This window comes from Desmodus rotundus, chromosome 1 (assembly GCF_022682495.2).
Source record: "Desmodus rotundus isolate HL8 chromosome 1, HLdesRot8A.1, whole genome shotgun sequence".
Lineage (NCBI taxonomy): Eukaryota > Metazoa > Chordata > Mammalia > Chiroptera > Phyllostomidae > Desmodus > Desmodus rotundus.
This window is the reverse complement of record NC_071387.1, coordinates 8335318-8356453: the sequence shown is the minus strand read 5'-3', so window position 1 is coordinate 8356453 and position 21136 is coordinate 8335318. Positions and strand designations below refer to the sequence as shown.

General features: G+C 42.8%; 1 protein-coding gene across 6 annotated transcripts in view; it reads right to left on the bottom strand.

Moving 5' to 3' along the window:
* GOLGA1 (golgin A1) overlaps positions 1-20521 on the bottom strand; it is a 42226-nt gene extending 21705 nt beyond the window's left edge. For 2 of the 6 annotated variants that reach the window (XR_002974943.4, XM_024562029.4), the window contains exons 1-10: positions 20088-20520; positions 19346-19395; positions 18223-18519; positions 11578-11668; positions 9527-9601; positions 8505-8602; positions 7065-7097; positions 4213-4341; positions 3737-3906; positions 3157-3268 (exon numbers count right to left, since the gene is read on the bottom strand). Coding sequence is in view for 5 of the 6 variants with exons in the window: in XM_024562029.4 (XP_024417797.2) it covers positions 3157-3268; positions 3737-3906; positions 4213-4341; positions 7065-7097; positions 8505-8602; positions 9527-9601; positions 11578-11668; positions 18223-18357 (843 nt within the window). In the remaining variant the exon portion in view is untranslated. Of the gene's footprint in view, positions 1-3156; positions 3269-3736; positions 3907-4212; positions 4342-7064; positions 7098-8504; positions 8603-9526; positions 9602-11577; positions 11669-18222; positions 18520-19345; positions 19396-20087 lie in introns of all 6 variants that reach the window. The other 4 variants (XM_045196686.3, XM_045196684.3, XM_045196687.3 and 1 more) reach the window with 4 other exon arrangements.
* Positions 20522-21136: the final 615 nt, after the last annotated feature.

Below are 21136 nucleotides of genomic sequence, written 5' to 3'. Positions count from 1 at the left end.
ATGCTTCTCCTCCTTAAAATGACTAGGTTCACTGCGATGATTCACTAGCTAAAGGAACGGGTCTCCTCACTCTCATCAAGCATGTTTTAATCCTATTAATCCAGAGTCCAGCATCTTTACCCTGATACTAAAACCCAGCAGAGATAATCCCATGCAGGAAGCTCCCTGCCAGCCCCACAATGTCCCACAGAACCGTGCTCCCGGAAATGTGGGGCTAGATGAAGCAGCAAGGATGCCAATGCAGCTGCCTTAAGGCGTAAGAGAGAACTTCTGCAACCAAAGATGATACACACCCTGGCTCACACAGGGGCCACAAGAGAGCTGCTGTGCCTCTTACACCTCAGCCCAAACCAACCGCTGCCCAATTCTTTACTCCAGTCTATTGCTTCAGCTCTGATGGTGTGGTGGGCTGGGGATGGATGAATGGTAACATTATGCAAGGCAGAGAACACAGATGGGAGAGGGACTTTAACAGGAAGGAGAAACTAAGTTTTTGCCATATTGATCCGTCTTTATGGGTCTCTTACCAATAACGTTACTAGCAGTGATGGTAATGACTGTGATAGCACTGAACAGCAGCACCAGCAGCGAGTTTTCAGAGCACGTGCAAGCCTGTCCCACTGCCACTAGTCCTCACAACCACCCCTCACTGTGTCCCTTCACAGGGCAACTGAATCGTAAGGACTAAGCCTAGTCCTTAGCGATAGGTAACAGATTCAAACCCAGGTCTTCTGGGTCCAAAGCTTGTACTCATTCTACCACATATCAATCTGAACTTGAAATATACAAGTGACCCTTTCCAGTGAAAACCAAAAGAACAAACACAAGTCCCTGCGTCAGGCAGAGCTAGGAACAGAGGAAGAACCAGTTGCCAATTTCCACTTAGACTCTGTGCACCACACCCCACGTGGAGTCCCCTTCTCCACTCGGGCGGCTTTAAATCAGGCCCTCAGCACCTAATGCGCTACAGCTCGCATCACACTTAACGGTGTGGCGAGGAACCTCAAAGCTTTCCCACTAAGATCAGTTACAAGGCAAGGCAACGTCCCCTCTCACCACTCCTGTGCAACACTGTATTGGAAGTCCTTGCTACTGCAATAAGGCAAGAAAGGAAATAGCAGGTGTACAGGTTAGGAAGAAAAACATAAAAACCGTATGTGCAGAGGACATGATCATCTGTGTAGAAAGTTGAATGAATTGACCAAAAATGCCTGTAACTAATCAAGGCTGCGGGACACAAGTGGTCTGTGACTCCAAGGTTAGATCAAACCTGACGCCCTCTTATAGGGCCGCACCACACCCTGTGGTCTTCCTTCACAGCACGCGTACCAGTTTGTAATCACACACTTATGTGAGTAAGCCTTAATTAACGCCAGTCTTCCCTGCTAGACTATAAGCTGTATCCATTTGGCTCACCACAGCATTTCTAACACTTAGCACAGCACAGAGCCTGGCATATAATAAAGCTCAAATCATATTTTTAGAATGAATGTGGGAACTTAGTATTACCAGCATCTGGACAATTAGTTTTTCCAATTATAAAATGAATAGTTCTAATTGATATCAAAGGGTCCCTTCAATCCCAAAGTTTTGTATCTGTTATCCCCTCCACGCCCAGCCCCCAAATGTATGCTGTACCCTTCTGCTTTCTCTGTCTCCTGCTGTCCTGCCCATCCTTGAAATTCCAGATCCTCCAGGAAGAACTCCTTGACTCCTGTGCTGGAAATGCACTCTCCTATAGCATGCCTTTGGATGTGAAAGACCTGTTTCATTTACTTGGGACCTGTTGAGTTGTGAATGTTTTTCTCACGGTCACAGGAGGTTTGAGTTGCATACTAAAGTTGTAAGCCTCTAAAAGTGAACGCTGTATGTGTCTAAATTTTCAGTTCACTGAGGACAGAGACCTTGTATCACAGTCATTCATTTGTGTAAGACCTATTTACTGGGTGCTCCATGTTGTGAGGCAAAAGCCCAGAACAAACATGAGTTTTGGAGAAAGACTTGGGTTAGAATCCAGCTCCGTCACTTACTGGATAAATCTGAGCAAGGTGTATCACCTCTCGGAGTTTCCGTTTAGGTACCCATGAGTGTGCTGGTGCTCAGCTGGAAGGGGCACACAGCCTTCCGTTTACATGAATCTGACTGCGCTGTAACAATGCTACAGTCCCCCGTGCATGTGAGATTAGAAGTTCCCAGGCAGTGAGGGTAGAATGCAAGGAACGCCCTCTAGGGGGTGTTCCGTCACAGCAGGGGAAGGGCTGGGTTGTCAATGTCGGCATCCAGAACCTGTGGTTCAGGACAGCTCAATGTCCTGCAATGCATGGGACAATCACACAGTACAAACTGTTCTGCTCAAAACAGTGATAAGAAGCAAACCACCGAGAAACACTACTTTACAATCAACGTTATTAGTGTTCACTTTTATACTCTCAGAATTTGGCACATACCTACAGTAGGAGGGCAACAAATGCATGTTGGCCAAAAGAAAAAAGAAATTGTAATGATATCATTTATGTGCTTTTGAACACATTGGAGTAAGCCAGGAATGACAAACGTGCAACTTGGGCCGTGGTGACCATGACTATGACATTGTCTTGTGCTCAGGGTCCCTCATGTACAATTTTAAAACATATTTGAGTAGGCCAAATGGCACGCTGAGAATTCCTGCCAGGACAACACTGATCTCCTCCGTTAAGCCGCCCCTGCCCAGCTGCGTGGCCACGTCCCTGTGAACGAGGCCTGGCTAGACCAGGAACTGGGGCAATGCGGGCTGCATGAGTGCCAGGCTTCGGGAACCGTCCTGAGGTGGAAACTTCTGACAGAATCGGTTTCTACCCCACTCATGAATCCTAGGACCCAGGTCCACTCCCAGTGCTCTCCTTACCTTTTTGTTTCTTTGTATGTATGTATGTATATATATATGTATGTATCTACAGAGAGAGGAGAAGGGAAAGAAGAATTGATGTGAGAGAGAAACATCTATCAGTTGCCTCTCATTTGCACCCCAAATGGGGACCAAGCCTGCAACCCAGGCACATGCACTACTGGGAATCGAACAGGCAACCTTTTGATCTGCTAAACAATGGATGCCCAACCAACTGAGCCACATTGGTCTGGGCTCTTTATTTTTTTATTTTATGTTTTTGTTTCACTTACCTTTTGCAAATCAATGGAAAGCTGCTGAATGAAAGCTTGGAGCTCTTGTTCCTTTTGCTCCAGGGCTGTGATCTTATTTTCCGCACCTGTTTTTAAAGCTGTCACGAGATCTCTTCATTGAAAGAAAGCAGACAATGAACAAATTTGGATATCTCATCTAATACACACTCTTCTGCAGGAAAAATACAGTGGTTCTTTAGATGTCAGGGCTGCAAACATTCACCATGTGAAGATTATCAGTGGAGAAGACTCCCTGGCCCTCTCTGAAGCAGAAGCCCAAAGAGAAAAATTCCACCCAGGTTTAAGCAAGAAATCCTGATCTGCCTTTGGTGTCTCAATAGAAACTAAAATATACTGAATTGCTCAGCATGGTTGGAGGAGTTCTGAGCTTAGGGAGGTGAAAGGGAATGAGAGTTTGGGGGTGGGGGTCCTGAGCCCTAGGCAGAGAAGGGCAAGCCCAGAACCTGTGCCAGAGCTGAGATCAGAAAGTGTTGCAAAGAGTAATGGGGAGTAGTGGGCGGGTTACAGCCAGAGCTACACTAACACCACTTCCCATGGGCCCCACAGACCAAGCGAGAACCTCTGCTCTTCCAGCGCTGAGCAGCGTCTCTGCGATTCTTCTAGCTTCTGCCTTAAGTCTGATGACATCTGATTGGAAGTCATCAACTCCTTCTGGGTGCGACTAAGTTCTCTGGTTTGTGCCTCCAACTCTTGCTCCATTTTCCCCAGACTTTCTTCTTTTTTTAAAAGCTGACACAAAGATAAAGTTTCACTGAGTCACTACTAAGAAACATAATTTCAAATAAAAATCTAGACCAATAACCAAACCTTCATTACATTTTTGTGGGCTTCTAAGTGGCCTTATATGCCCAGCAGTGAAAAAGAAAGAAAAGCAAATCAAACCGAACTTTTCCACTTTAATAAATTGAAAAATAAAAATATGCTTAATATCAAAGGATACTGGGCTGTTTATCAGTACTGAGAGGGGGATGACTAGCAAAATCAGAACAATTAATAACCTATTCAGTGTTTGGTGACTAAAACAAAAATGCGCACCATGTGTTTTACTTTACTCAGCTCCTGTTGCTGGAATCCCTCTAGTTCATCCATTTCATCTCTCCTTTGGAAAAGATTCAAACTCTGGTTCTTTATTTCCTGTAACTGAGCTGTCAGAAACCTTTTCTCCTATGTGGGAGAAGACGACATCAACTCAGGCAACTAAGACATTAAAATATTATGCAAGCAGAATTCTTGTTTGTTTTTTTTTTAAAGATTTTATGTATTTACTTTTTAGAGAGAAGGGAAGGGAGGGAAAGAGAAATAACAATGTGTGAGAGATACAGCAATTGGTTGTCTCTTGTGCGCCCCCAACTGGGGAACCTGAGCCACAACCCAGGCATGTGCCTTGACTGGGAATTGAACCTGTGACCTTTTGGTTTGCAGGTCAGCACTCAATCCAATGAACCACATCAGCCAGGGACATAATTCTTAATAAAGGAAAATACTAAGGATATCTCTTGTCAGTAGATAATAATATATTGATAATAGAAAGCTTTACAGTAATATGACCAATTTGTCATTACCTGTAAATTCTTTAAGTTAAAAATAAATGGTTTAAATGTTGTGAACAAGGGCAATAAGAACAATTTCTTAACACTTTAAGTCTTAAGATTGACTAGCAATTCTAGATATCCATTTTACACATCTATTCTCAGTGATAGACTCAACTGGCTGAATAACATTAATAACTGAAGCAAGACCAAATGGCCTTAAAAAATTAGATGCATTTTAGTAGAACTAATTTCAGTTAGCAAGTCAATACAAACTAGACATGCCAGTGTCAGCAGGTAACAATTTACTACATGACAGCTTCCCGAGATGGATTCCCTTAGGGACAGACACTACTGTTGCAGTTTCCAATTCCTGATTGAAAAGAAATTAAAACAGCCTAAAAACAACATTTCCAAAACTCACAGTGGCCACACAGCGTCTCATGAGTCTTTCCAAGTCTAAAGTATTTCCCAACCCCTCCTTTGAGGGGGGTGGGAGAAGTGAGACAATCTCCTTAGTGAACGGAACTAGGTTTTATTTAGTATAGTCCTATATAGATCCCCCTTTACTATATAGTTTTAAAAGATTAAAAAATAGTCCAATCTTAATTTCAACTGCTACAATCATAACAGTTTCTTTTAGGATAATACTTTGACCTAACCCATACCACCATATTTAAGAAGACCACCGTTAACACCATGTTTCGAGCTGTTTTGGTTTTTTTTAGGCACACTTTCTTTGGGAGATAGCTTGACTTTTCCGTAACTCTTTCCTTATATATAAATATGTTAAAGTATTCTGATTTAATAATCAGATTTCTACAGAACACAAAAAGAAAATCACTGCTTTAACTTGGTGTTTTATGTCAAGAATAAAGTAATAATAAAGTTCATCTGTTAAATAAAACTAACAGTAAATACATTTTACAACTTAATATATCGATTTAAAAAATAATTTTTCTACCATGAAGAGTAACTTGGGAGTACTCAGTGAAAACAAGGAATGACTCAAGTAGCAGCACATAATTCAGGCTGAGGGTGTTGACTACTGATTATCTTAATTTAAAATGTTTTTCTAAGACAAATACCATACGATTTCACTCATATGTGGAATCTGATGAACAAACTAGACAAGGAAAGTGGGGACAGACTCATAGATGGAGAGCAGGATAACAGGTGGAGGGACTGAGCCAAAAGGAAAAAGGGCTCATAGACATGGACAACAGTGTGGTGATTGCTGGGGGGAGGGGGATATAAGGGGACTAACGGGTAATGGAAAAAATACAATAAGGATTTTTTGTAAAGATTTTTTATTTACTTATTTTTAGAGAGGGGAAGGAGAGAGAAAGAGAGAGAGAGAGAAACATCAGAGGTGTGGTTGCCTCTGGCACGCCCCCTACTGGGGACCTGGCTGGCAACCCAGGCATGTGCCCTGACTGGGAATCAAACTGGTGATCCTTTGGTTCACAGGCTGTCACTCAGTCCGCTGAGCCACACCAGCCAGGGCACAATATGGATTTTTTAAAAATTAAATTAAAAAAATTAAAACGCTTTCCTAATTGTAGCCTTGAAATTCCGTCTTCCTGTTCATGTCTGGGGGCCAGGATTACCTCAGGCACCTACACGGTGCTAGACAAGCCGTGGGGCTAGAATAATCAATCTTCCTCATCTGCACATAGCCAGTGGGCTCTCTCTCGATGCTGAGCTTGGAGAAATGCCCTCCTCTCACTGTCTCCTCAAAAATGGTTCCTAATGGGACCAGAGCGTCAGTCAGGGTCCCAGCAAGAAAACAGCTGGCAGACTCAAATTAGGTATTTTGAGAAAACTTTAATAAAGGGACTTCTCAAGGCTGTGGGCAGAGTAACAAAACCTAAAAGAGAAAATGTGCTAGTAACAGATAGGCATGAAGGGGCAAAGGGATGAAGAGGTTACAAGAAACCCAGAGGGAGAAACTATGTCAAGAGGGAAACCAAAGGTCCACTCAAGCTGTGACCAACCAACCTGAAGGGACCCCAGGTGGAGAAGGCTGGGAACTACACATTCTGACCACAGTCATCTTCCACACACGGCTCTCTGGTGCTCCCCACCGGTGGGACCCAATCGGAAGCAAAAGGGCAATGGAGCCCCACTGAGGAGCTCCTACCAGCCTTCAGGTACACAGAATGTTCAGAGAGGGGTAGAGAGTATGTTGGGAGGGGCATGCCCCCCAAGAAAGCGTAAGGCATGAGTTTTTCAAGTCAGTACCTGGCTTCCAAGAGGTGACATAGTTATCAGTACACTGGACATTGCAGAAACCATTTTCTAAGCCCACGGAAAAGGCCAACGTTCACAATGAGGCAAAAATAAAGATGAACTAACCTTTTCAAGCTGATCCACTTTTTCTGACCATTCCTAAAACAAAACAACAAAAAAGTAGTTTCCAGGGAAGAGTATCAATAATAGCAAAATTTTCGGAAGACAAACCAACCTACCACTCCCCTCCCCAAAGCAACCCAGCAACCAAACAAAACAGAACATTTTTTAAAAACCCATGAAGTTGGCTTAATATTAAGAAAGCCAAGAGTCCTAAAGGAAGAAAATGAACTTTATATAAGAGTCTAGAACAAGATATAAGCCTGCATATGTTTACTAAGTAGACACCCAAACAAAGCCATCTCTGCTGTTCAGATGCAGCTTTTCAGCTTATTCCTGAGAGTTTTCCCATGATTATTACTGTAATTTCTTGGGATGGGTAGTTCAGACCAGTGGAGTTGGTAACTCTGTAACTGATGTTTAGAAAGTATTTTAGTAAAGGGGAAAGTCTTCAGCAGCCCCTAATACTTTCCTTCTTGTCTTGATTTTACCAATATGCTTCACATCTGGTATAAGTTAATAGAAAACAGATTATGCCCCTTATTCACAACTCATTGAACAGGGGAAAAATACCCACTGGTATAAAATGCCATATACCAAGTGCCTACAATCAGAATCTACCAATTTTAGATTATTTCTTCATTTACAGACACTCACACCGTAGTTTGCCATTAAGTATTGGTGAATGATGTTTCTTCTGTCTAGTTAAATGTCCTACTTGACAAATATACACTTTAAAACCAACCAACCAACCACCCCACTTACTGCAGGTAAATCACATTTTCTTAAATGCAATAATATAATATTGATAAATTGACCCTGTCTTAATAAGGATTATCATAATATCTTGATGCTTATCTTAAATTTAAAATTCCATTGCACAAAATATACCTCATAATAGCCAGTAACAGCATTACTTTCCTTTCTTGGTGTTGCTCATTCAGCATCTTAAAACAGATGATTCTAATGAGATTACAGGAGTTCCTTTCTGTCTAGCTGGCTGGAGCTGAAGACATTTAGGAGCCCGAGACTGTAAGAACTAAGTACATCATGGACGATGGCTGGCTTGAAAGCATCTTCTCCAGCATAAAAGGCATGTGTTTGAGTCTAGGTTCTGAGACAGGTTTTCAGAGGACAGAGACCTCTTTCCTTGTCTTGGGCTCACTACCAGATTATGGACACACAATTTCCCTTTTCCCTTCTACAAAGCTACACAGTTGCAGACTAATACTCTCACATTCTGGACACATTTCATGATCATAACTGTAAAGTTTCTGATAATATCCCACCCTGAGGCCAACTGAAATGTCAAAGAACATATATATCAACAGCATTCCTTTTCTCCTAGGTTGTAAATATTTTCTACCAGGTTTACGCCATTTTTTAAAATCCCGTCACTAAGTGAAATCTTTTCACCAGTCTTGGGCAGTGTCACATATAAAATACCTGGTCTTTTCTGGCTAATGCCAAAGCCAGTTCTTCTGCCATTTTGGCTCTGTTGGCTTGGAATGTTTCATTCTGCTCTTGAAATTTCCGCATGGAAGCTGTTAACAAATAGGCTTTTTTTGAGATATGGAAATATTTCAGAAACATCATGACAAATAACTCATGTGATTACTTTACAATTGTTACCTAACCAAAAAGGCTGAGGTCACATAAGTGAATTATGAGCCTGGGAAAAACCTGACCCATCTCGACTTTCCCAGAATCTTTTTGGCCTTAGTAATTGACCACTGTTTTTTGTTTGTTTGTTTCCTATTTTTTTTTAATAGTCAAGTATATACATTTAGGAAGATGCCAAAAGGCAACTTTTTAAATGGTACAATGATAGAGCACTGAATTAGGTAAGGTGCAAGAAAACACTAATATTGTTGCTAAGAGATGACTATTATCACTTTATAGAATCAAAAACAAAAACAAAAAGCAAAGCAAAGCAACACACACACAAAATATTTTTCACTTTGTTTTCCCTTTAAAAAATTTTAGTATGTATTATATCAATAAAAACCAACTTTCTACTTCTGGTAGCATCTCCTTGGATTGAACCCAACGAGGCACACACGAGATAGGGTAGAATGAACAAAATGCACGTTCTGCTGTGGGAAGGGTGGTGGCAGTCAGAGATTTCCCCCCGTTTCTGAGCAGAGCAGGGATGGAGCTATGGCCAGAACCAAAGTCTCCCAATCTAGGTCCAAAAGCCAGGTACTAGATTTTGCCAATAGACTAGCCAACTGGATGGACACAGCTAATAATGACTTTCTCCTAAGAGGCATGCCCATAAGGCAACATAAATACCAAACAAATGTGATTGTATATCAACCTAATTAAGAAATACTGTAAACTACTCATAAAATAAAGACTTGAACTATGGCAAAGTGAAAATCTTAACTATTCACTATTGTTTAATTTCAAAAAAACAAAACCCTAAAAGGATTGGAAAAAAAACAAACAGTGAAACAAATACGTACAATCCTGGTGTTTTTCTAACGCAATTTCAAGCTTCTCTTTTATCTTCTGCAAGTTTCGGACCTGTTCAGCATAGTCTTGGGTGAGGAGGGTGATGCACATACCAAGAATGGACAAACATCAGGAAAGGAAGTTAATTAAACAAAAAAAATGAGTGAAAATGATGATGATTTTCTCAGCCTGAAAACCATTCCTGTTAAGGAAAGCTAGGCAGACAGCCTCCCACTAACGAAGAACGACACAGGCAAACAGGTATAGTACAAATTATGCACAGCATAAATGGTGAATACGAACAGGCAGATTTTTCCAGCCTTGATAAAGAACAAGAATTGGGCCTGTTTCAGTCATCAGAAATGCCCTGCTATGAAAACCAGTATTGTCTCATTACTTAATTTCAATCTCAGTTTTCACTCCCCTTCCGGTCTCAGCAAGGCAAACCAAAGGGAACTCACTAGATACTCCTCACAGTCTGCACCCTGAGTGACAGTGGTTAGGGCCACGCAGACGCCTTACCACAGGACTGCCTTTACAGTGAAAGTGCCCCGAGCTTAGAAAAGCCAGCTTCCTCTCTACACAGGAACTGAGCGGCCTGTGCCACTTCACAGGTGAAAGTCAGAATTATTCACCTGGGTGGGCAAAGAAGACAGCATGGCACAATGGAAAAGGAGACAGGCTTCAGTTCAAATCCTGACCATGGCAGTCCTTAAGCAAATGATTGATTCTAAGCATCATTTTCCTCATTTATCAAATGACGATATTAACTGTACCTAGATAATAAACCATTTTGTATGCCTTATGCGCCTGGCACACAGGGCTCACCAAAAGGGAGCCGCTAGTGTTGTTGTTAGTATTCCTACTGGGCCTGTAGGAAGATACCAGGACATAAGCGGACTCAGTGTATGTCAGTTCTCTTCCCTGTCCCTTCCTCCCTAATATAAATCAAACCTAGACTATTCTCCTTTCTATATTAGGGAGGGTACCTATTATTTTATAGCTTTCCCCACAACATTAAACAAAAGTACAATGATTTCACCTGTGTTACTGGTATTATTTACATGAGAGGGTAAGAGGATAGTAACAACTGGGTTTAAAGCAGACTGTAATTAAAAGTACAGACTCCAGTATCTAGCGAATCTGAGTTTGGATCCCAGCTCTATCACCTACTACTTGTGTGGCCTTGACCTCACTATGTCTAGTAAGGCCACCGTGGGGACGAAATGAGATAACGGACTAACTAGAGGCTGTGAACTGCACTATGGACCTTTGGTAACTGCACATACACAGAGATTTCACGTAAAGTTCGGTGAATTTTGCAGTCTACTGCTCTCACTCCAATAAAATGGGCATAGGGCCAAGGGACAAAAAGAAACACAGAAGCCAAGGACCACTTCAGAGAAGGAAGCTTTCAGAATGTGTCCCTTGGCAGAAACCAACATAAGAACTCACAGCTCTATCACAAACAAGACCAGCTCAGGCAAAGGATGTAATGGGAGTTGTGTAAACTGTGAAGTGCACACAAAAGACACAGTGAGTGCTACTGCTCCCATACAGGTGGCGAAGTTAGAAATACTATTGAAAAGTGGCCCACACACCAGAATGACACTTACATAGGTGATACGTAGCTGCAGCAAATGGCAACATAGCACCAAACCCCTCTGGTGTTGAAGAACGCAACACCTGCCGGCCATTCCCTGTAAACGGTACCCTCTGCCCCTCTCCGCCCAAAAGCAAGCTGTGATAATGGCTTAAAAGATGGTCAAATTTATTCTACATATATTTTTAATACCTTCCATATTTGTGGCTAGAAACCTCAGGAGCGGAAAAACGTAAGTTGTTTATTTTTAAACCTAAAAACTCAGTTTTGAATTTACACTATGTAGTACACTAACAAAAGAAGGAAAAAAGTACAAATTGCTCCTTTTTTTTTTTCTTTGACTAAGATCAAAATACCTCAAAATAAATATAAGGTTATGCTACACGGCTATTTTATAGGGAGAGATGGTCTTGCAAGGCGTATTTCCTGTGTTTGCTTTTTATTAATCCTTAGACATACCAGAAAGCCTGGCCTCTAATTTCCGTATCAGTTCATTTCTTCTCAAAAGCTGAGACGACAGATCTTCTCTGGAGCTGCTTCCATCGGAAGCCTGTTGAGACAGACACAAGAAGAGGTCATATTCATACAGGGGGTTTGGAAGCGTGAGACCACAGTACTGAACCAGAAAACGATGACTCTTATTTTAGGTTTGGTTACACTTTGTGATCACTGAAAAGCTTCTTAACTTAGCTGGGCCCTAGCTTCTCAACCTACAACGTAGAAGCAACACTATATCCATGTATAGTGTGAAGGAGATAAGAAATGCTAAACAGATAACTTATGTGTGTGTGTATACATGCTATCAGAATAAAGCGTGGTGAAGAAACCCATTATGATCTTATTACGCCAAGTACCTCATACAAAATATATGTTTTCAGTGATGAAAAAGGAAATCACTGCATTTTTCTAAAGGTAAAATCCTGGGATAAAGAGGGGAAGGCTGGCCTGTGATGAAGAAACTATCACTGATGTTGATTAAGTTTCAGTATCTTCATCCAGAAGACAAAGGGATGTCAATCAAAAGCTCTAAAAAGCATCAAAAAATTTAGCAGATAATGCACATTCAACATATTAATATATTAATGAGACATCAATTTCCCCCAATAATCTACATTATCTTAAAGCACACGGGCACTTTTATTATTTTAGGCACTGCTTGCTAATAAATAACTTGCTTTATCTTTTCACCTTGATTATAAAATTTTTAAAAATACAGAAGAGTAAATGGTTTAGTGAACATTCTCTATTTACTGTGACAACCGCTGATGTTTTCCCACATTTGCTCCATCACTAAAGTACTTTAAATAAAAGACATCATGGCATTTCATCCTAAATACTTTGATAAACACTTTTTTTCTTTTTTTAAAAATAAGATTTTATTTATTTTTAGAGAGAGGGGAAGGGAGGGAGAAAGAGAGGGAGGGAAACATTGATGGGTGGTTGCCTCTCACATGCGCTCCCCACTGGTGACCTGGCCCACAATCCAGGCATGTGCCCTGACTGGGAATCAAACCTGTGACCTTTCAGTTCACAGGCTGCCACTCAATGCACTGAGCCACACCACCCAGGGCTGATAAACATTCCTAAAATATAAGGACATTTTCCTTTACAACCACAATACCATGATCACACCTAACAATATTAAAAATAATAGCACCTAATATCATCATATTTCCCCATTTTATTCCCAAAATGTCTTTAGAGGTGGCTGAACATTTCACTCTAGCCACTTGCCCAACCAACATTACAGAGACTCAGTACAATGTATAGTTAAAAGGGAGTCTCGGCAGGCAGAAGGTCCAGGTTACAGCCCCCTCTTCACCACATACAAAGTACAGACCTTGGGCCAGTTATCAACTTCTCTGTGCATTGACTGCACACATAAACTATGACAACAAACACAACCTACTTCACAGAACTGTGATGAGGAGTAAATAAGTTAATACTTGTCAACTCCTTAAGAACAGCCAGGCACATAGTTGGTTTGAATACACGTCATCTATTACCAGTAGAAGTATCGATTATTACTGCTAGTGAGACACCCTACTCTCAGCACTGGGCTAAGCACTGGGAATAGTGGTAAAACAAAAAGTCCTCACCGAAAACAGCAGCAGCTGCAGCAACTACTAATTTTGACATGCTTGTTAAGAGCCAGCCAGTACACTACAAAGTGGGTGTTTTCAATTGTATTTTTCCCATCACCACTTATCCGCACTACACCCTCTCCCACCTGCCCCACTCCCCGAGCCCCACAATCACCACACTGTTGTCCATGCAGCAGCTACTAACTGTGAAATGCTTGTCAAGAGGCAGGCACGACATTACAACGTGTTTTACACACTGTGCAGAAAAGAGCTAACATCACAGGCCTGAGACTGCTATTCTTAGCAAGGCCTGCTGGCAAGGTCAGCCCTCAGCTGGCCTATGGGAACTTAGATTTTCCAAAGGTTCCTACCATTCCTAATAAGAATGGTTCATTATACCCTAAACTGGTTGTGCAAAAAAAATGGTTAATGCTAACCCCTGTCTTCCTTCTGTTTTGGAGGATGCAAAAAAAATGGTTAATGCTAACCCCTGTCTTCCTACCTAGTTTTGGAAAATGCTAGGCAGAGGATGCCTGTGGCTAGTCTCCTGGTGAAATCGCCAGGCACTGAGACACTTAGAAGCTTCTCTGGTAGACATTTTACCCTGCGTGGCCATACATCACTGCTGAGGGAATTAAGTTGTCCTGTGTAACTCCACTGGGAGAGGACTCTTAGACGCTTATGCCTGGTTTCTCCCAGGCTTTGCCCCCCACACTTTTTCCCTTTGCTGGTTATGCTTTGTATCCTTCCACTGTAATAAGTGATGGCAGTCAGTAAAACTGTATGCTGAGTCCTGTGAGTCTGCCCAGTGAGTAACTGAACCTACGTATGGGTGAACCTCAGGGACATGACACCTACTTTTAACAGAATGGTACAGTTCCTATCCACTGTTACAGACGGGGAAACTAAGGCATAAAAAAGTGAAGGAACTTGACCAAAGTCACACAATAACGATGGAGGCAGGGAATCAAACTCAGGCCTCACTCTATAACCTCACCTGAGTTCCCAACTGCTACACTCTCCTGCTTCTCATAAAGCTCCCAGTCTAGTGGGAGAGACAAGCAAATAGCCAACAACAATGCAACACAACAGGTGCTCTGATAGGGGTAAGCAGGAGGCCAGGGACCAAATTCAAGCAGGAGGGATAAAGTGTAGAGGGGGTGAGAGGGGCAGGTCCGGCCAAGGGGGCTTCCTGGAAATAACATGTGAGCCAGTCTTGAAGGATGCACAAGAGTCTGTGAGAGGGTCCCAGAAGTGAAAGGAGGACACAGGAGACGTTCCAGAGAGAGGAAATTGCACACACAAACATGTAGGCATGAAGGAATGTTGTCCATTCCAGAAAGCACAGTAAGTTCACTATGGCTGGAGCACAGGGTGTAGGAAAACAGAGTGACATGAGCTGGACAGACCATGGCTGTTCACCATTGTACTAAAATAATGAGTTTGCACTTCCTCCTGAGGATGATGGGGAAGCCACTGAGGATTTTTAATCACTGGACAGACACGAACATATCTGCTTTGGGGAGTTACTGAGGGCAGGAAGCCCAGACAGGTTACTGCATGTGTCCAAGAAACAAACACAACCTGAAATAAAACGGAAGTGAACGTACCACTGGCAAATCGAGTAAAGAGGGCAAGTTTGAGACATTCAGGAGATGGAAGCCAAATACCTGCTAACTGACTGGACACCAAGAGGCCAAGAAGGAAGAGTCTAAAGTGCCTCCAATGTTGCCTGTTGGTGATGTGGGGGATGAAGGTGCACATGTGGAAAAGGAGTTCCACATGTGAACTCCTCACTGACTTCAGTTTTGTTTGTTTTCGAATTTGAGACACCAGAGGAAAAACATCTAGTTGGAGAAATACACACAGCAGGATATAAGTGTCTGAAGGTAGGGAGGGATCAGAAGGTATATATAGTAAGTTCAAATCAATTACTTTAAAAGTCTCAGAGCTAAATATTTCCTGAATTCAGGCCAACCTGGATGTCTGGAATACATTTGAGATGAGAGCCTTCATTTAGCATGTCAGCACGCAGGTATTTCTGCTACAGAACTCAGAACTGAAACTGTATCTTTCAGCCCGGTGATCAAATGTGCATTTATATTTCCTGTTAATTATAGCAGCCAATGATAACTTAGATCTGGCAATCTTATTGTTTCACCTCAATAACCTAATAGCTTCTGCCATGTAATCTGACCCAGACAGGTAGTACAAGAAAGGAGGCGGAAGACTCATCTGACCATGGAAACAACTCAAGTGTCTGTCACCGGGAGTAGACAGAGATCAACTGTCTTCAAATGCTGGAATGCTATATGGCAGTAAAAATAAGTGAACCACAGCTTCATATAACACAGATGAATTTCAGAAAGATGAAAGTTCAAAAATAAGCAACATTAACAATAAATTGTTTGACTATATTCATATCTGGTAGGATATTTTAAACAGGAAGGGAATGATAACACAACATGTAGGATAATGATTATCTGGAGGGGATGAGGGGAAAGGGAATTGGGAAGGAGTGTACAAGTGGTTCAACAGTATTCCCTGGCTGGTGTGGCTCAATGGACTGAGTGCCACTTTGGCTTGCAAACCAAACGGGTGCTGGTTCGATTCCCAATCAGGGCACATGCCTGTGGGGCAGCGGACCAGGTCCCCAGTAGGGGGTGCAAGAGAGGCCACCACACATTGATGTTTCTCTCCCTCTCTTTCTCTCTCTCTTCCCCTCTCTCTGAAAATAAATAAAATCTTTAAAAACAAAAGCACAAAAAAACCCCAGTATCAATAATGTTCTAGTTCTTTAGGTAGGTGATAGATTAACAAGCATTCATTTTATTTTTATGCTTTATACTTTACATTTACATTACATACATTCTTTTACATATATCAGACATTATAAACCTTTTAACCATTTTTTAAAATCCTCACTCGAGGATACATATTTTTTTAATTGATCTTAGAGAGAAAGGAAAGGTGGGGAGAGAGAGAGAAAGAGAAACATTGATGTGAGAGAGAAACATGGACTGGTTCCCTCCCTCACATGCCCCGACCTGGAATTGAACCTGTAGCCCTTTGGGGTACCAGATGACACTCCAACTGAGCTACCCGGCCAGGGCATTGTAAATCAGTTTTGAAAAGAGTCTTATCTGATGTTAAGAGGATCCTAACATATGCTAAAGACATGCTTTTAATCCTAAGGCTTGACCTTTACCTAACACAGCAACATCCTCATTTTTAAAAATCTTTCCAACCACAAAGGTACCCTACAAATAACGAACATAAGTACAGTCATCAGTGCCAACTTTTCACCAACTTTCCCAATAAAGGAGTATACTCTGGCTCACTCCAAACGAAAACTCACAGACCTTGTTAAGCAATAATGACTTAAAGTATACATGTCTGCAGAGACAACAGACTGAAGCACTGAGAAGTGAAATGTAAAAGAAGATGCAGAAGATATATACATGAACAAGAAACAGGGGACTTCTGGTCAAGATGGTGGCACAGGTAAACACGGCTCGCTTCCTTACACAACCACATCAACATTACAACCAAAATATAGAACAACCATCACTTAGAACTGTCAAAAATCGAGTTGAATGGAAGTCTGACAAATACAGAATTCAAGAAACCACATCCATCCAGACTGGTAAGACCATCTATCCAGGAGGGGCAGAGACACAGAATGGGCTGGTCCCACATCCATGTGTGGTGGATAAAAATTCAGGAGAGATATTTCAGGAGTGAAGAGTCCCAGCCCCACACCAGGCAAAAAATAACCAATTAGAAGTATAAGAAATAAAAAGAATCCAAAAAAACAGGGATAGTGGAAGCAACTTCTGGAACACCTTAAAGTATTCCAACATTCACATCATAGGGGTGCCAGAAGGAGAAGAGAAAGAGCAAGAAATTGGAAATCTTTTTGAAAAAATAAGGAAAGAAAACTTTCCTAATTTGGTGAAGGAAATAGACTTGCAAGTCCAGGAAGCACAGAGAGTCCCAAACAAGATGGATGCAAAGAGACCCACTCCAAGACACATCACAATTAAAATGCCAAAGGGTTAAAGATAAAGAGAGAATCTTAAAAGCTGCAAGAGAAAAGCAGTTAGTTACCTACAAGGGAGTTCCCATAAGACTGTCAGTGATTTCTCAAAAGAGACTTTACAGGCTAGAAGGGAGTACCAAGCAATATTCAAAGTCATGAAAAATGGGGACCTGCAGCCAAGACTGCTCTACCCAGCAAAGCTATCATTTAGAACCAAAGGGCTGATAAAGAGCTTCCCAGACAAGAAAAAAACTAAGAGTTCGTCATCACCAAACCATTACTCTATGAAATATTAAAGGGACTTATTTAAGAGAAAAAAGATCAAAACTGTGAACAAGAAAATGGCAATAAGTATGTATCTATCAACAACTGAATCTAAAACACAAACTAAGCAAACAAGAACAACAGAGACAGAATCATGGATACAGACAGCGTTCTGATGTTTGCCAGATGGGAGGGGGGATGTGGGGGGTGGGGGGAGAGGTGAAGGGATCAAGAAGTACAAATAGGTAGTTACAGAATAGCCTTGGGGATGTAAATTACAGTATAGGAAATGGAGCAGCCAAAGAACCTACATATGACCCACAGACATGAACAATGGTGTGGGGATTGCCTGAAGCAGTGGGGTGTGCTGGGTAGGGGAGAGCAAAGGGGGGAAAACTGGGACAACTGTAATAACATAATCGATAAATTATAATTAAAAAAAATTAACCCTGGCTGGTGTGGCTCAGTGGATTGAGCAATGACCTGTGAACCGAAAGGCTGCCAGTTCGATTCCCAGTCAGGGCACATGCTTGGGTTGCAGGCCAGGTCCCCAGTTGGGGGTGTGTGAGAGGCAACCAATTATTGTTTCTCCTGCACACTGATATTTCTCTCCCTCTTTCCCTCCCTTCCCTTCTCTCTGAAAAAAGAAAAAAACATTACTTTAAATATATATTGAAATGGTACCAAATAGTAAACATTAATGAAGATACTTACAAAGTCATCTCCTGAGTCAGCTCCCATAGAGGCAACCGATTCCTTGCTCACGGACCGTGGGATCCTAGTAGCACCTCCTGGTCTCTGGGAAACAGCAGTCTCTTCGGCAATTTTCTTCTTTAGTTTAGCAAACATTTTGCTGTGGGGCTATTCTGCCCTGAGGACCAGCTCTTAAGCCACAGTAGTCTTTAGGCCAGCAACCAGGAATTCCGAGACAGGTGCCTAAAAAGTTCCAGATATCCAAGCTAGCTTCATCCCTTCTTAAATGCGGGCCAAGGACCTATGGCAACACAGTATCTATAAATCAGATGAAAGAGAACTCTAAGTTAAACACGGGAGAGATTTCACATTCTCAGTTGGTATGTTAAGCTTTAAGTTTGAAAATTAAGCTTCATAATTTTACATGTATACTTAATAGGACACCATTACTAAGCATTTTAAAAAGCACTCTAGTGCTTCATATGCATATACAGATAAGGAAATCCAGTCTCGAGCTGGTGAAGTAATCTGCCAAAGATTGCTAAGTGGCAGGGCTGGTATTTGAAATAAAGTTTCTGACTCACATGTCCCTACTCTTTTTTTTTTTTTTTTAAATACCATGTTGGCTATGGTGTATAATAAATACATTAAGTAAAAATTTCCAGAGCTAACATTAACATCACATAATGTTTTTGAATCTTTCTCCCAATAATACTAACTGTAGTTTAGCATGTTTTTTAAGGTGAAGACAAAAACATGTAACCCAATATGAAGAAAAGGTATAATGTTCTAATGTTCCAGGATGGTTTGCATTCAGGTATTCACCGGAAAAAGCTGACAACCTGGAAAAGGCATTCCGGGAAATGCTATGTGGTTCTCTTTAAGGGCGATTAAAATGATCTCGAATCAGTTTCTTTTTTGCAGAATGTTTTACATGATAGTCAACAATGAGATTCAAGGTCTTTTCCTCCCAATGGTGCATAAAACCACTAATATCCCAGTTCCAATCTTAACTTTTCATATTTTGTGGAGGAAATCCAAGCTCTACTACCTACGATCTACAAAGGACTTCTTACCATTTCCACTTAGGTCTGTGCAATTCTTCAAAAACTTTACCTTCAATGTCTGTAAACCGACTACTCACCTAGCTTATCTACTAGAGTTAAAACAGCTTGGAGGTCAAAGCTTTCTGTCCTGCATGAAGACAAAGATAAAATGCATTGGGTATTTCAAGTGTAAGGTGAAAATGTTGGGGAAGGGGTGGGGGCAGGGGTTGAAAGAGTAGGGAGAGGGCTTAGAGGGGAGAGAGAAAAACTTGTCACCGTGCCATTCCTCCGTGAGCTACCTTCCCACATCCTGGTTTCCTCTGCATTTGTGATTTGCCTAGGAGTTTCACTTACAGCCACAAAGGACAAAACCTCTCATTGCAGTTGGTGCATAAATTCACTTCGCACTGGCAACCCGAGCAAAACAACTTGAATGAGATTACGATTTCCCAGAACCAGTGATTATTTCTCAGTTGATTCTGAGTCACAGACTACCTGGCCAGACCCTGGAGCCTAGACTCGCACTAAGAAAGTCGCTGACAGAAAGGATGGCTAAGTTGGGTAAAAGACAGCTGCTCAACGCCCAAGGAGGCAGGCTGGTGGTACCTGCCGCGACAGTTTGGATCCCAGTCACTCACTCCTTCGAGACGCACCCGGGCGTAGACTGTCAAAGAAGGGAGCCCACGTCTCCCCAATTTGACAGCAGTGAAACTGAGAGCCAGAGGAGTGACTTGTCAAAGGTTGTGAAAGGGGTAACCCTGGAACCCTAGGCTCCACACTCCCAGGACGGGCAGCCCTCCTCTGCCCCCACCCTCGCCCTTTCAGCACCCCGGTACCGACCCCTGCCTTGGGTCTTGGGGCAGCCCCGTCTGGGCCGCTTGGGGGGCGGACCGAATCTACTGGGAGGATGAGGGGCCTCCTCGCGTCTCTGGCCCTGGCCCGCGCACCTGCCGCTCTCAGGGCAGCCCGCAGAGCCCCGCCTCCGGGGGCTTCTCACGAACGCCGGACCCCGTCACCAGCCCGAACGGCCGGTCGGCGAGCGAAGCACCGACCCGGAACCGCACTAGCACCAGTGCGCCGGAAGTGGCTGCGTGCGGCGGCCGACTGCCCGGCCAGCCGCGGCGCGCAGGCGCTCGAGAGCGGCCTCCGCAGACCCAGGCTCGAATGTGGAGCGGCGGTGGTTGGGCTGGACCCACTGGAGGGCGCGGCGCGGTGCCGGGCGTTCCCTCTGGCAGGCTGGCCACGTCAGCAAGCGGCCTGACCAGAGAAAGTTCACTGAGTGGCTGAAGCCTTTCTTCTAGTTTCAGAGTCGTCGCGGAACGGAGGGGAAGTGGGAGGAGCCTCGTGGCCTAAAGGAGAGAACCCAATTGGTGCGATGGCGTGTGCTGAGCTGAGAGGCAACCTCAGGCGGTGGTGGCTGCGCTGGGCCAACCAGGAGCTTTCTCTCCTCTCGCTGCGCCCTAGTTCCCCGCACCCTACACAGCTGCTTGTCACTTAGTAGGTGATCACTCCAAGTCTATAATGGGTGCCCCGTGCCTTGTGATCATTATTAGTGTTTTAACTTTTGTGCCTATGACCTGTTGTAGGTTACAAGTCTATATCGCAACCCAGGACACACAAGCTATACCCTTGAAAGTAGTTTCCGGAATCATACCCTTATATAGTGCACTCTGATATAGTGCATTTCGCTGAAAAAACAAAAACGTTGGTTTGGCAACCCACTGCATTCATTATGAGATAAAAACTGCCTCGTACAAAGTTAGAATGCAAATTAGTAGCCTTTGTTAGGTCTCCATATTCCTCAATGCTAGCTAGCCAAGCCAGACATTCCACATTGACGCTGCTCTTGCTCTTGACCCAGATGCAACACCAACCGGCCCCAGGGTCAA